Source organism: Electrophorus electricus, chromosome 8, assembly GCF_041902795.1.
Source record: "Electrophorus electricus isolate QZ-2024a chromosome 8, ASM4190279v1, whole genome shotgun sequence".
In the NCBI taxonomy this organism is placed as follows: domain Eukaryota; kingdom Metazoa; phylum Chordata; class Actinopteri; order Gymnotiformes; family Gymnotidae; genus Electrophorus; species Electrophorus electricus.
In genome coordinates this window covers 22,104,252-22,120,185 of record NC_137504.1, presented here as the reverse complement: position 1 = coordinate 22,120,185, position 15,934 = coordinate 22,104,252, and the positions used below count along the sequence as shown (strand labels likewise).

General features: G+C 41.1%; 1 protein-coding gene across 8 annotated transcripts; it reads right to left on the bottom strand.

Moving 5' to 3' along the window:
- Positions 1-362: 362 nt before the first annotated feature.
- Positions 363-15,829, bottom strand: LOC113582109 (polymerase delta-interacting protein 2-like). 8 transcript variants are annotated; one of them, XR_014124944.1, is made up of 12 exons: positions 15,590-15,827; positions 14,146-14,227; positions 13,595-13,692; positions 12,801-12,900; positions 12,473-12,548; positions 12,120-12,227; positions 11,853-11,989; positions 11,256-11,282; positions 10,893-11,018; positions 10,040-10,119; positions 4,511-4,775; positions 363-2,515 (listed from the first exon to the last, which is right to left on the bottom strand). XR_014124944.1 is itself a non-coding variant. In XM_027017717.3 (12 exons), exons 1-12 carry the CDS (start codon positions 15,772-15,774, stop codon positions 1,063-1,065), a joined length of 1,167 nt encoding a protein of 388 aa, XP_026873518.2. In that variant the 5' UTR covers positions 15,775-15,828; the 3' UTR covers positions 363-1,062. The 8 variants fall into 8 exon arrangements, 6 of the variants coding, with proteins under 6 accessions (XP_026873518.2, XP_026873520.2, XP_081575619.1 ...); XM_027017717.3 differs by lacking the exon at positions 4,511-4,775 and having other exon boundaries at positions 363-1,108; positions 2,414-2,515; positions 15,590-15,828; XR_014124945.1 differs by lacking the exons at positions 4,511-4,775; positions 10,040-10,119 and having other exon boundaries at positions 363-1,108; positions 2,414-2,515; positions 15,590-15,825.
- Between the last annotated feature and the right edge of the window lie 105 nt (positions 15,830-15,934).

The window sequence follows — 15,934 nt, the reverse complement described above, 5'->3', positions numbered from 1 at the left end:
TATACACATACATATACATACATACACACACACACACACACACAAATAAAATTTAAAAAAATAAACGTGGATTAATATTTTGGCACTCTGTGCTGTATCGATGACAAGTATCAAGGCCAAAAAGTGGGTTGTTCTTGACCCGGCATGTTAGTCATCTGAAGCCCAGTGAAAATTGTGTCTTTTGAGGCTTAGTACCATAATTTCAAATCAGGTCTGCCGGTTTACAGAAACAAAAACACTTGTCCATTTCCAATGACTTATTAGGTATATTGTATACTATATTTTATTTAAAGAGGTACTATTTTTTAGAATTAATAAGAAAACAAAGAACCTACAATCTCAACAAAGGAAGTAAGAGAGCGTTATTAACTATTATAAACCTTGTCTTTATTTGTACATTTTCAAAACAAACTTTACCATTACATCCTTCATAATTTAGACAGGATTAGATTTTAAATGTAAGTCAAATTTAAGGTCAAACAGTCTCCTATTACAGAGATTGAGTAGTTTAAAAATGCAAAAGGTGAGAATATTTCCTTACATGTACACATTCTTCATTCATACTGATGCTCTCTTGGTCACAAATGCATACGTTTACATCTTAAACAAATATTCAAACACATCTTCTTAGACAAAACTTAATCACATTCAGAAGAAGACAGAAATCAGCTTTTTTTTTTTAAGTGAACTTGACAAAATCAAAAGACTCCACAAGAATAAAGGGTGTCAAAAAGAAAAATCACATTTTAAAAGTTCCTTTAATGGAAGTGATGAGACTTGGAAATTCACTTAATCTAATTTTTTTTTGCTCAAAATTTGTTGAAAACTACATTAGCCATTGTGTAACGTACCATGTACGACAAACACTGTGAACAATTTGACCTTTCACATTTCACACCCAGTTACACTTTAGAATAATGATAATTGCTTCTCAAGCCTCAGTGTGCTCAAATAATCAGTTCTCCTTGCTGGACCAATGGGCCTAAAACTGTAAACATCGAGGACCATTCTCCAAACCTGTGTTCTTATTCCAGTATCAGAGAGGCACAAGATGCATCTGACTCAACTCATCAGCTCATTACCCATCCATTCTTGGGGCGAACCGGGTCTGTCAGAGCAGGGAGAACATTATAACAGTGATCATCATTCTTCCTCCTGGGTATCTACCTACAAAGTTCAACAACATCCCAAAGCTTGTATACCTATTCCAGTAAAATATATTTTCTCCTGAGTCTGGATTAAGTGAAGGACATGGAATAGAGCACTTCAAAAATCATGGCCTTTAACAACACTCAGAAATCATACGGCCATTATTATAACCTCAAAACAATGTCGGTCAATATTACAGGCAAAGAGAATGAGGACATGCTTTTCAGGCGGGTCTTCTACACCACTAGAATTATTGCTGGCTACTTTGGCCCATTACATTTTCCAAGCACTTGGCAAATGGCAAAATCTGGGCCAAACTGGTAACCAATTTACTCTTTTCCATGCTGATGATTGGAATTAGGTTCATGTCGGCTCACTACCTCTGTGTGATTGCCTCTTTGCTGTCAGAGAATGCAAGAGTGATTGAGGGAAGAAGAAAAAGAAGAAAAAAAGAAGGAAGGAAGGGAGAAAAACAAAAACAAAAACAAAAACAAACCCAGCCCCGACCAGAGCAGAATGTGTTAGGTCTGGCATGGAACTTAAGTGTGCAGGAAGGCAGGCTGAAGGAATAAACAGAGACTGGCAAAGAGGAGCACTGCTTCAGTCTAATCTACATCATAAAGTAGATTAACACAGCAGCCAAAACAAAACATTTTAACCCACAACCAACATCACAGTTTAAAAGGTACAATGACAAGCTGTCCATGAAAAGCCTAATTCAAGGCTCACAATATCTTACAAGTCTCTCTTATGTGGTGGCCCATGTCAGAATGGCAGTTTCACCATATTCCCAAAACCATTTTTACGCATTGTTATCAGCTTTGTGCCAGCGTCATGCAATGTACAATTGACACACACATTTGATGTTCCTTTAATCTGATGTTTGTTTACTAAACAGAGCTGAGCGCTTAATATAGCAGCAGTGCTTTCAATCCTTATTTCTGCTCCTTATGCTTGTGCTTCATTTACCTTGCAAACAGTGAAGTAGTTTATGCTGTGGATTTCAATAATGAAAACCTACACACAAGACTGATAAATACAGTATTAAAGGGATGACGATACATCTTGAGAGGTATTCGAGAAACTCCTATGTGACGTTCGGTGACCTGATCTAAGATGGCTTTTGTTGGTAACCTGAAACTAGGTTTATGTTTACTTTATTGTAATAATACAGGTCCGAATTGAAATGGGGGGGGGGGGGAAGCTGGTTTTGGATTGGCTCAGTACCACTTGTATCCAGAGCAGTTTGCTCTACCAGTTGTACCTAGCAGGAGGAGACTTGTCATCTTTGTTGCTCTCCAAGGAGAAAGGTGGAATACGCACGTCAAAGTGTGACCCATCCGTCCTCTCAATGCGGAACGTCCCCCTGTGTGAAAATAAAAGAGTGTGCTTTATCCACACCTCGTCTCTCACACCGAGGCGCCATATTCACCCCGGATGCGCATTTTCACTGTACCCAATGGGTGACGCCTCTAAACGAAGCATGCTGATGTGAAAGCTAAAACTTGAAATGTGTTCTGATATGATCAATTCTGAAATGACCAGTCTTCAGCCAACAATAAAGAAATAAGAAACCAGATCTAAACACATTCTCATGTTTATTAGTTTAAAAAGCAAACTTCCCTTAGTTTCCTTTAGGATCACCTGTTATGTAAAGTAAATAAATAAATAAATAAAAATCTTCCAATAAACACACACATACAAAAATAAAATGCTAGAACTTGTAAAGATGCCGTGTGTTTACATTGGTTATCATTTATAGAGAAAAAGCAAATGCAACAGTTAACACTTCAGATTAGGAATGCAGGTTTCTTTTACTATCAGTAACGTTATGCAGAGATCAGACTAGACAATATTTAGTCTTTCATGATTATCACTATGTCAGATTAGGTAATCATGGTTGCACCAATTCTTGCCGTGTTAAGGTCAGGAGACTAGGAGCACTATGCATTTGATGCCAAACAATTAAGTTCATATGTCGTCAGGGGGAAGGATCAAGAAATTGGTCAATCATGGCTACAGGAGTGCTGTGTGCGATACTGGCTGTCGTGTGTTCGGAAAAGAAAAGGAAAAGGGGGGAAAAAAAACTAATTTGGTCCCGTTCCTGGGTGTCACGGTCAGGACAGTATTGGCTGTCTATACTTCAAAGAGAACCCGCGGTAATGAATGTGTCAACACTAAGAACATTACATAAATGTAGCGAACTACTAGGTTCACTGTATGTAAACAAAGTATTGTGGAGGGGAAAAAATGATTAGGTTTTGATAACTGTATACGCTGATAAATAAGGGATATATACAAGAATATTTTCTATAACTGAATGCAATACCAACATCAGTCTTTCTCTTCGCCATGTTCACATAAGTGCGTCAGAGAGCCCCCTCATCCTACCGATCAATGTTAAGGAATGTTATAGGAGTTGTCAGACCAGTCGAGAAAATACCAAAAGTTCTGGCATGCTAAACTTTTCATTTGGGTATCAAGGGGCATCCCACACACATCCTTGTTCTGTTGAAAATAACTTATCCTAGGGTTATAGTGAAATAAATACAGGCTCTGGTCCCTGTAACTATTATCCATGATCAAGCTATACTCAGGAACTTTGATTTGGATCAACAGATTAGGGTCAGCAGATTCTTCAAAAATTCTTAGATTTTTATGTACTTGTATTTTCTCTGGATCTGATAACTGAGAACTGTAATTGTTCAGAATATCCAAGTTGGTAATACTACATAAGAAAGTCACAAGTAGCCATAATGGTGGATTGAAAGCTTGAGATGTAATTGATATATGAACTCCACAGGAGTTAGTACAGGAGCTATCTACACACAAGGCACATAGGAGATGCCATGGTATTTGTGAAGAACTGCAATCTGAATAAAAAACAATTAACAAATGTAGGGCTAGACTAAGTAAATTAGGTTCAGGACACCTATAAATGAAACAAAGCTTGCACTGAACTGCATCCTAAAATGTGCTGATTGCATCAAAATAGGTAGGATGAATGTAGATTAACTAGAATGACTCCTGATTGTAAACAGAAAGCATTTTAAAAGATTTATACCCAACTACCAACTCAAATATTCACAATTAGGCTCCTAGAACTCAAAACAACCTTTTTAAAAGTCAGGAGATTCAAAACTAGTCAACAGGTCATAATACTCTGAGTCTGAGTGTGCAGCAAAGCCAGGCTAAAAAGACTTCTCTTGAGGCAGGCGAAGGAACCCTCAGAAGGGGCCTTAAATGGGCCGAGGGTAGGGGCTGAGGCCAGAAGACAGCGATGACGGGAGAGAAGCGCACAGGGAGGTTGGGGGTGGAAACAAAAGTGCGGCAACTAAAAAAAGGAGGTAAGCGCACGTACCAGGGGACACGTGAAGGCGACGAGTAAGGCATGTTGGATGGCTAGGACCACAAGGTCTGAGCAGTGGTGCAGGGCGTAAGGGATAGGGAGGGTGACGGGGATGCACGGGGGCGAGTGGGGTGCCGGTGACGAGCGTAGGGTTTATGTGCTGCTTCAGAAGAGGAAGGAGTAAGGGCTGTCCCTGTGCCCGTGGCTGTCCAGGGAGAAGGAGGGGATAGCCACGTCGAACGTGTTGCCATTGGCCCTCTGGAAGGTGAATATCCCCCTATGGAAGGCGGAAACAACCAATCAGCAGCCACAAAGGAAACTGGCGGCATGAAAAGGCAGACCGTTGCCAGCGCAAACTCTTACTTTGCGAGCTACACGGACAAGTGTGTGAGGACGTGTTTGTATTTGCAGATCTGTGCTTGGGTATAGAGAATATTGTGTACTTATACAGTACAGTATATAAAATATACAGTAGTCAAAATATTCAAAAGTTGATTTTATTATTATTTCCTAAATGCCAGATCAATTCAACAATACACCCCCATCATAATCAAGTACTCACAATCACTCCTTAAAACCATTAAACATCTTTAAAGAGTCAACTGAGCACTCTATCACTGACAGACCTCTATTAACATTACAAATAAAATTAAGCAGTAGTGTCACCCATCTCAAGTGTAAAAAGGTAGGTATATGTAATCAACTGATTCTTACTCCAGGATGAGAAAAAGCTGTGGATTACAACCAAAGCAACTCAGATGTAATAACCTGTTTTTTGTTTGTAATAAACTGTTTTCGTGAGGGACAATGTTTCCTGAATGATTACAGTTTCTGTCTAGCTAAGCAACATCTTATATCATACACACAAACAGCACCAGCTTGCAGAACTGTGGTGGGCAAGAGAATTATAGCATATTCTGACTAGAGTTCACATGAAGCGAAATAAAACAGCAGGAACTAAACCATGTGTACCAGAGCTAGGATGCCTGACGCCTACACTTAACCATTTGTGTTACACATCACTGACAGGCAACCAGCATTCTGACAAAACGTACAATTAAGATCCAACATTATCATGCCTATATACATTAAAGCCAAACAAAAAACAAACCTCGGATATGTATTCTTCATATCTATATTTGTTGTGTTGCCTGTCATCTATATTTGTAATGATAATAAGGCTGCATGGTTTCATATTGCTATTGCAATAAATTATTCTCATCATCTGGCACTTTGAAGATTGTTACACAGCCGAAAACGCATGAACCATTAATACTCGGGAGAATGCTTGTTTCGTTCAGGACTATTAGTCAGCTCTTAGCCTAGTTGTCCATTAACACATGAGCAAAACAAACGGTCTTTTGCTCACTAAAGTCAGGGTACTCAACACACTGACATATGGTCATGTTTTCATTCATGCAAATTAGTTCAATAAAATATTACAATATAAATACTTTCGCTATGATGATATACTTTTCCCAACTATCCATAACTAGTGCTTGATTCTTCCCACTTTCACAGTCCTTCAGAAACAGGATTTAAAATGGATTTCTACATTCAAACATGGCATGCGTTTAGGGTACAGGTAATACAGCGTGATATTTTCTTGAGGTTGACATAATGAAATTCTAATATACAACAAGAAATGATAAGTGCTGTCAACCTAGAGGCAGTGCAACAGTTAGGACATTGGGAAATGCTGATTTAATACTTTAGATTGTCTGTTATTTCTTATTCCAAGTGCTTATAAATGGAGCAAATTAGAGAATAGATGATCCAGCCAATACCAGCTAGCAGAACAACCTACCACGGAACCTACCTATGTTCAAGGTGCTTCAGATTTCAATTAGATACTTTTCAATTAGATACTCACTCTCTCTTCCTCAGAGAAGCCTTATAAAACAAACCTCTAGAATTGTGCTTTTAGCTGTCCAGTTTGGGTACATCACACACATTTACTGAATGAATCCTGGACCTGGTTTTACACTAAGGAATAATAAAAATGTACGAGCCTTCTTTTCCCCCCTTGCTCGTTGAATGCACAGCATCTGTTAAAAAGATTGCATACATCCCCCTCTGTTCAGGACAGTGCAGGGAAGAGACAAGGAGAGCAGGTCCACATGTAGAGGGATTAGACAGCACACTCGTATTTAGTTTCTCCAAACCCACGTTAAAGGAACACCACCCAAAAAAACGCAAATGCAGCATATTAAGAGTGAAAGGTTACTGGGGGTCAGTCAGCATGACCTCATTTGCACGGGAGCTTTGGGTGAAGCTGAAGGTAATCTGAAGCCTGTATGTCTCAAGCACAGTGGAGACTCAAGAGTGCAGCTCTACGGTCAGCACTATATATTTATAACCGATTACATAAATCGGACTGAAAACAACTGAGCATGCACCAGCATTTTTTTGTTTTGAAAGTTTGTATATGCAAAACCTACGGACCCATGGAAATTTGTTCATTTAGATTCTCCACTGTGACTCGAGTTTCCTGGATCTGATATAAGCTTAGTTATGGACTAAACTGGAATGCCGGTGGCAAGTCAACAGGAGAGAGTTTTGTAGTCTAGGCTTAAGATTCACCTATGTCTAGGGAATCTGGCCATGACTGTTTAGATTGAAACTTAATTTAGGTTTCTGAATTGTACCCTTTCAGTGGAGGAGAGTGACAGAGTGAGCTGGACAAGGGATTTATTAGTGAGGTAGAGTTGAGGTTAAATACCGATAGCATCATTTAAAGTCAGAATGTTAGGAAACTAATCCAGAGAGAACAGAGAGGTGATGGGACAGAGAAGTGATTGGGCAAGCTGAAATGAGGGTTAGGAAAGGGGCACCAAAGAGAGGGTTAGCAGGCTGGAGTTTAAGGCAAGAAACAAACAATGCTAGTCTGACTGGTGTCATGAAGTAGCTTTGGGATGTGTGGGTTAAATTACAGAGCTCAAAGAAATTAAGCTTAGGGTAAAAAGTGAAAGATATACAAAAGATAAGTACTAAACAAGATAACATTATGGTAGCAAGATGGAAGCAGCAAAGTACTGTGAGAATTTGTTGTAGGGGTCATGGAGACATACAAGGGCAAAAGGTGAACAAATGATTCTGTGGGGGGACACTTAAAGAACAAAGTAGAGGTGAGAGAGCATGTTTGGAGAATGAGCGTGCTCCTGATTCAGAAGGGCTGGAACACGGAGGACAGGGGTTAGACCAGGAAGGGGCTGGGCCAGGGCTCTGGGCTCTTAGGCCAGCGAGGTGAAGGGCCCAGGCAGGAAGCCACTGGGAGTATCGTCCTTCTTGCTCTCGAGAGAGAAGGGAGGGATGCGCACGTCGAAGAATGTGCCGTTGGGCCTCTCGAGCCTGTAGGAGCCCCTGCAGGGGTCAAGAGACACAAGGAGACGCACTGTCAGAGAGCCAGTGCCCCGGTCCCTGCCACCAGCCCCACCTTCGTTACTCATACACGTCATCACCTACACACACGCCATCATGATACCCGTCATCACCTACACACACACGCTGGCACTAGCAGCTTCCCCAACGGATCCTGTTATACATAAGATGTGCTCAGAAACATCAGGGATTTGACATCCCCACCACATACACAAGCGTGCTAACAAGGACCTCGGCCGACTCAACAATTACAAAAGGGCACGTGTGGTAAAAAGAGACGTGTTCTGCTCTCTTCACGACAGAACAAGGCATCTCATACATGTTCAAACTCATGTCATGAATGCTACCCTTATACACACATACCGTAAAATGTACAAAAGATTTCTGCTTGGTCTTTTTCATCTGGCAGCACCTGTAAGCACATGCAAGTGGCACCCGAAGCCCAAAAAGCCCAGGCAGTTTGCCGAGTCCACACCCTTCCACTCCAGCAGGCAGCCTCCGCACGATACACTATCTGTGAGCAAATGTCAGTTGGAGGAACACCCAGCCTTCCCACGGTTTTGTTATTTTTGAGCTGGAGGCCAATACAGTGGGTGTCTAGGACACTGGACGTGGCTACGTCAGCATTAAATGGCAAGCAGGCAGTGGCGTCAAGAGAAATAAAAGGCAGTCTGCAAAATCCCAACTAAATCACCACCACCTTGTTAGACTGGGTAATGAAAGAGGTCTGCAAGATGGAGTCAACTGGTGCCTACACACAGAGTACCAGAGCAGGTCGGCGTCAAATCCCCTTCAACTTTATCTTCAGTTGAAGATATTGACAAATATCTTGTGGGGGTGTCTTCTTTTAAATTCAAATACGTGCTCTCAATAAGTCTCTATTTAGACCTACTTCAAAGCACTCAGTACAAATAAAGTGCATAAAAAGGACTCAATACAGCCATATAAAAAGAAATGGCCATTAAAAGCAGTGAAGCAAAATTACCAGTATTTGCACAGCCTTCATAAAAGCAAGTGCTCGAACAGATGTTTGCTCTTTAAACCTGCAGTTTCTTAATACGAGCTATTGCATTTATTAAATTGAGGATGGGGTGTTTCCACAAGACTACCTTACTCGTAATTACTCTGAATGAGCCAATTCATAAAACGTGACGGTAACTGTGCTACACCATACAAACTGTGCGATACAGCATTTCATTCCTTTTAATAAAGTCACTATGGCAGTAATGAGTGCACCAGTGTCGACTTACCGCTGTGTTAAATTCACCTGTGCCTGAAGAGAGCCACTCTAAACTGACAAGTCATTGAGGCACTGCATATAAAAGACCCCTGCTAAGAAACAGATGACTGACTAACCCGTGGTCAGACCAGTAGCACGCCGAAAACTGCCAGTTGCCTAAAAATGTAACACATTTGTAACGCTCGCCAAGATAGGAACAGCATGGTTACACTGAATTGCTATACTTTAGTTCTTCTAAATCAAGGCAGAGCAGCAAAATTCTTTCTTCTCAATCTATCTGTTTAGTTTCTTTCTCTGTAACACCAAAAATTGCATTTCTTATTGCAAAGGTTCGTGGTATTTCGAGATTTCCTTTGTATATTCCTACTATTGTAGTTGTAGAGTTGCCATCATGCTCACTTCAAACAGACCGGTAATGTGCCGCTTAAATTAAATTTGCCAATTAGTTAAATTGGCACGTAAACTAAATTCTGTTAATGAATTGCTTGTGTGACCCAACATTCAAAGAGGAAAGATCATAAAATCCACACTGGCTTATTACCAAGACATTTACTGTCAGAAAGGTTCAGGTGGTATTTTTTGCAGAACGCTGTTCCATTATGAATCACTAATGTTAAAACCAAAAGAGGACAAAATGTGGTAGCACCATACATCACTCAAATGGTAAAATATGCCTGCAATCCACATTTATGAATGAAAAAACAACTTATTTATCTTATGTTACTTCCTGTTAACATCATTTTGAATCTGGTGATACGTTTTTTTGTTGTTGTTGTTTTTTTGCCGAACGCCTAATGAGTTTGACAAAAATAAACAGAGCACAGAGAAGCCAAAGGTATTCTTGCATGCTTAATAACGTGGCATGTGAGTTATCAGCACTCACAGCTGCAGGTGTGTTGAAGTGTGCATGAGACACTCACCACATGTGACCACTGGGGGCTTGTAGGGAGACGTGACTGCTGTACTGGAAAGCTGGCTGTTCTTTGGACAACACTGGCTCCTGTCTCACACACACACACGCACGCACACACGCACGCACACATACACGCACGCACACATACACGCACGCACACATACACGCACGCACACATACACGCACGCACACACACACACACACACACACACTTATAACTTAGCTCTAGATTTCTAATTTGGAGCATTCAGAGCAGAACAAAACAAACAGGAAGTGATTTAATGGATTTCATTTCCCTGGGGTTTTAAATAATACCATTAGATCCTTGCCACTTGTGAACAACAAAACATACAGATAAACAAAAATACAGATTTATGATACTTAACAGAAACAGAACAGTAAAAGTAACCTACACCTTTTACTGGGTGAAGGTGGCGACCACCAAGTGTTGCATGACAAGCCAACATGCAGGCATGAACAGTCACGGACATGTCTGTGCGGTACTGCTGCTGAGAAGGTTACTGGGTAAAAGGTCGGAACATACCAGGGCAGCCAAATAAATCGCCTGTGAAATCAGCACAGCTCTGATTTCTGCTAGCGGCTAGTCAACAAAAGCCTGCAGTGGTTTTGTGGATTCACTGCAGTGGTCAAAATCACAATTATCCTTTTTCCCACCATTATCAGGTAGCCCTAGAGGATACGCTTCTCACAAACATTATAACCCAAAGCAATGATTTACTTCAGCTGTTTTGTTACAATGTGGAAAATGTTTAATTTGGGATGGCAACCATCTTATATGATTTCAGCCGGGGTCTTGGATACGACACGTGGACGGTGTGCATGCGGTTCAGGCTTCTCACCCTGCCCACGACCCCACGGCCTCGGACCGTCTCCAGGGTTCCCGAAAGACTGAAGATCCGCCAGTGTCTCTCCCTCAACTGCACCACCTCGTTCCCCAAGTTCTCCAGGCGGATGCAGTAACGCCACTGAACCACAAATAAGCCCATACACATGCATAGAAAAACACACACACACACACACACACACACACACACACACAAAAAAAAAAGATGCGGTTGCTATGCTGTAACTAGGTGGTCAGTAACCGGTTGCTATAGTATCCCAAGTTTTTGCTACAGTGGTCAAAAAATTGCTCAGAATTTGATGCATCAATTTTCATTTAAACATTCAAAGTAATGACTTATCTGAGATTTTTCACTTACCCAGTAAACATGAGAATTCTGTGCTTCCTGTGGGATTTCAAGAATTGAGATTAAATCAATAATAGTTATGATCATGTAATTCAATTCACTATCTTATGATTATTTTTAGCCTATATGTACCCAATACTTCAATATTCCAGGATTTAATAAGCCCATAATGTACTATTAGAGAGTATAGCCACTAGATGGCATTGATGAAGGCTGAGAATACCCAAGAGCAGTAGACAAGAGATTTCAGTCCCATTTAGTTACATTTCTAATTACTTATGAGGCAGACACTTTAAAACGTGACTTACAACTGAGGCAAAATACAATACCACTGTGTGTACCTACTACACCAAGCAGCTTTGATTCAAGAGCCGAAAGCTCCCATTTCCAATAAAGTCAAGTGCATCACCATCACCTTTTAAAAAGGCCTGCACTTTCCTTTCCCTAACAGACTTTTCAAAGCTCATAATTTCAACACAAGTTGTACAGCATGTGCTAGAACATCTAAGCAGGCTGAGCACTGAATCCTGGACTGCAAAAGCTGGGATAAGGTAGGGCTTTGGGAAAAGGGGCCTGATCACTGGGCATGGACAAAGGAGAACCGCTTACTCTCATGCCCATGTAGAACGGGATGACAGTCACTCGGATGTTCTCTGTCGTTTCGCGGTGGACGTCGGACAGCTCGAGCCACGGATGGTTTTTCTCTTGCCATGCGCGCAATGTGTCTCTCGGTACGAACGGGGGCACTGTGGACACGACCATGCACAAACACACACACGCACCAGACGCACGCAACACACAGACAGGGAAGAGACTAGCAATTAGACAAGACAAATGCAGCCTTGTAATTCAAGGACTCAAATGATGAGCGAATACCTTTGGATGGGTCGAACATGAGGAACCTCTCAAAAAGCTCATGTTGAATAGGGACCTGATCTGTAGAGTTATATGGCAGAATGTCCTCGTGACTCACGTAATCCAGACCTAGGAAGATAAAAAAAAAAAAAAACCAATGCTTGAGTTAGATAAGGGGATAAACGCACTACGTTAACACGGGAGGCAGAGAGAGGAGTACGTATAAATAGAGTTAATTTTCACTCATGGCATAACATGCATGTTTCCAACTAAGGCAACTAGTTGGACGACATTTGCTTTATCAGACTGCCAGGAAAAAGCTGATGTGCTATGCTTAGAAGGCTGGTAAGCAGATACGCTGCACATGAACTCACCTGGAATGGCGTACAGGGCCCTGCTGTCATCGTGATTGGCCAGGAATGTGACAGCCTCTGTCTGTGATCTCTGTGACTGCCAAAGAGAAAAAGAGCACATTTGAATTGAATCACCAAGCATAACGAAGCATACATGTAAAGTCGTAAATGGAGGAGGGTGTCAGAACACTGATCAGAGAGTAAGAACGATGAAGGACTAAACTAAATGCTGTATCTGCCAATTCTATTATCCTCTGAAACAAAATGAGCAGTTTTTCCAGTGACAACCAAACTAACCTTCCCAACAGAGATTATAGGATAGTCTGTGTGTGAGTGCACATTAACTCACTATGTGTGGGCAGTCTCTGGTGTCGATGAGCACTTGGTAGTATGTGTGCGTTTTGCCCTTGACTTCCTTTGATCCATGTGCACCTGGGGGCTCTGGCTTACTGTAGGAGAAAAGACCACCACAATGCCCTTAGTGACGAACAACAGTCACACAGGGCACTACACCATGTCGCCCAGGTGAAAAATAACACCAGTCCGTCAGTTAGTGTTGCCGTATCACATCAAAACATCACCTTTGGTAACAACCAAAGGTTTAAAAATGCAGCTGTGGGTAACAGTAAATGTTGTGCTTACAGTCCGGTGTCTTTGCAGCTGTGAGTCATCAATTGAAAAGAGTGAAACATGAGCACATCAAGAAATGTGTGCAGTCTGGCCTCTATCAATCTTTGGCAAAATGTCATCAACAACAACAAAAAAGCAGCAGCTCATGATATAAAAGCTGCAATGTTACACCTATAAATAACTCTGCCAAGGTCTGCAAATCATGGAACTAGCAGCTGGGCATATGAACTATTGTTTTATATATGAGATCAAACTCTCCATTATTACTATAGTTGCCTTGTTGTTAAAGGTCTTAGCAGAGACAGACAAGTTCAATAAAATGCTCCAACAGTTCATGTCCAATCACATAACCTTGCCAAAATTAACTAGCTGCACTGTGTCAGAAGCATAAGTAAGGCTAGTCCCATCTAAGAAGAATGGTTTATAGAAACCCATCACTCAAACCATTTTTCTTGGCAGGTAGTGTTTAATCCATGTATGGAAAAAGTCTATGATCTGTGAACCGGTATTCACCTGTGGGATGCCTGAGGAGTGATGTCACGGTCATAGAGCCGAGCATGCCAGGGGAACAGTACAATGCCTCGGTAACCAAACACACTGTGCAGGAACAGCTGCAATAAACAAGCAAACTAAATCAACTCATCACATTCTAAAGCAGCACTTAGCACATCATAAGAAAAAACCTGTAACCATTTATTTAGCTGTTTTTTGTTTCATCTGCCTTTTACATGGCGTAAATTCTTCCTGATGAATTAGATCATAGAAAACAATCTGGTATAAAATGTCCAAAGCCCACTGATAGAAGGCGACATAATGTTTGCCCTTGTCCTATATTGCTACTAGTTGGGAGACAGAAAGTTATCTAGGTTTACAACAGTGACAATATGTTTGAATACTGTGAGGATGTGAAACTTTCAGACATGTTAGAATTGTCAACACTTTTTGAGGGCACATCATGGCTTTATGCTTCAGTACAGCACAAGTGACTGACAACTGAATTTGATCATATTTAACCAAGAATAAAGCGAATGCTCGTGTGTTTTTGTGTGCAAGTACATTCTTACCTGTCCCGTCTCATATTTGCCATGTTGCTTTGGGGCTTCAAAGACTCCCACTGTCTCTAGCACCTTACCCTCCGGCCTGTTACTGACGAAAAGAGGACACACACAAAAGAAATGCAAGACAGACATATAAAGGCACGTGCCAACACAAAAATGCAAATAATTATGTAAACAAACATTGGACAGGAGCGACAAACACACAGAGAAGGTGGTGCAGACAAGACACACCATATAAAGGACAAAAAACACACACAGAAGAAACAAATAGAAAGTGGATTAATAAACACAAAAGATCACTAAAAAAAAGAACATAAGCAAGGAGCATTACAAAACAAATTGTAGTGGAATTCTGGAGAGGCTTAAGGATGTTTACATACATACATACATACATGTGTGTTTACATGCATGTATGTAAACATATATAATATCTATGGACATGCGCATTAGCATTATAAAGTCTCATGCTTTACTAGACAGTATTGGTGTCTAAGTACTGATTTTATATTTCCTATACATTTCAAAACTATTTCCGATAGGAGATGAGGTGTGTAAAATAGTGACCAGAATTAAATTAGTGAATAAATGTACTTTTGTTACCTACTCTCTACAATTACATACTATGTAAATCATTATTAAGACTAATTAATAAAATAGCAACGCCAGTAGATTGGCTATTGGTGGGTTCATCTCCAGGTTACAAACTACTAAAGAAAAATTGCAATCTGTCCTCTGGCTGGCTAAGCCGCGCACAAATGGGATTGTGGGAGTCGGCCTTGTTTCGCACCATACCAGCATCAGATCATACAGAACATATAACAACAGAATAATAATAACAATGAGTAAAATCCAGTATACCGTGGATGCACTGTGGGCTTAATGCGACTGACTAGCTCGATATAAGCCATGCAAACGCCGTATTAGTATTAGCTAGCTAGCTAATAATAATAATAATAATAACAATAATAACAATATCAATCGCGTCGCTTGTAATTTCAGTGGACTTTGAACTAGCTGTTTCCATCGACTTACACATTAAGAAACCTATGGAAGCAGCCCTGTGTAATGGATCGTTGGTTAAACTGAGTAGCTAGTAAAAGTGAAGTAGGTTAGTAGCTGACCTTGCAAACCCAGCCAGCCGATTTCACCCCACATCTTTGCCCGACTAATCCCACGTATCCTCTTGTACTACTGTACACGAGCAACTTCTTAGCTAGCTAGTTAGCTACCCAAGCTGCCATCATCGTTGTCTTTCGGTAAAGCTCTAAACGCAAGGAGCTTTAGAATATCATACAACAAGCGATACGTATACAGTTTAACCACGTAACTTTATCTACCCAATGAAGCCCAGACCGTCAGTTCAACAGCCTACTAGCTTACTGTTATTTGGCTCCAGGAAGATGGTGGCTAACTGGCTAGTCTGATTAGCAAAGAAGGAGCAACTTCTTACCGTGAAGACATAAACCGTTGCTGCAGTACATTAAAAACCCCACGCGTGGGACATTGCAAACGGCATCTGTTTACTTCGTGTCTACTATTGGGGTCCGCGGTAAATAACGTTACGCTTAACGTGTGTGTTTTACTATATTTATTAAGTGTTGATAATAGCCCCCGCCGTATGACACAGGACGCCATCTTTTTTCAGAACGGCTAGCCTGTGCACGCGCGTGATGCTAGCCAGAACTTGCCGCTGCCGGATCCAGTGAAGCTGATTTCAGATCAGAGTTGGGGAAAGCTGTGTATCACACACCGAACGGGTGCGGATTCACTGTTGGCGAGTAGTCTATGCCGCCAT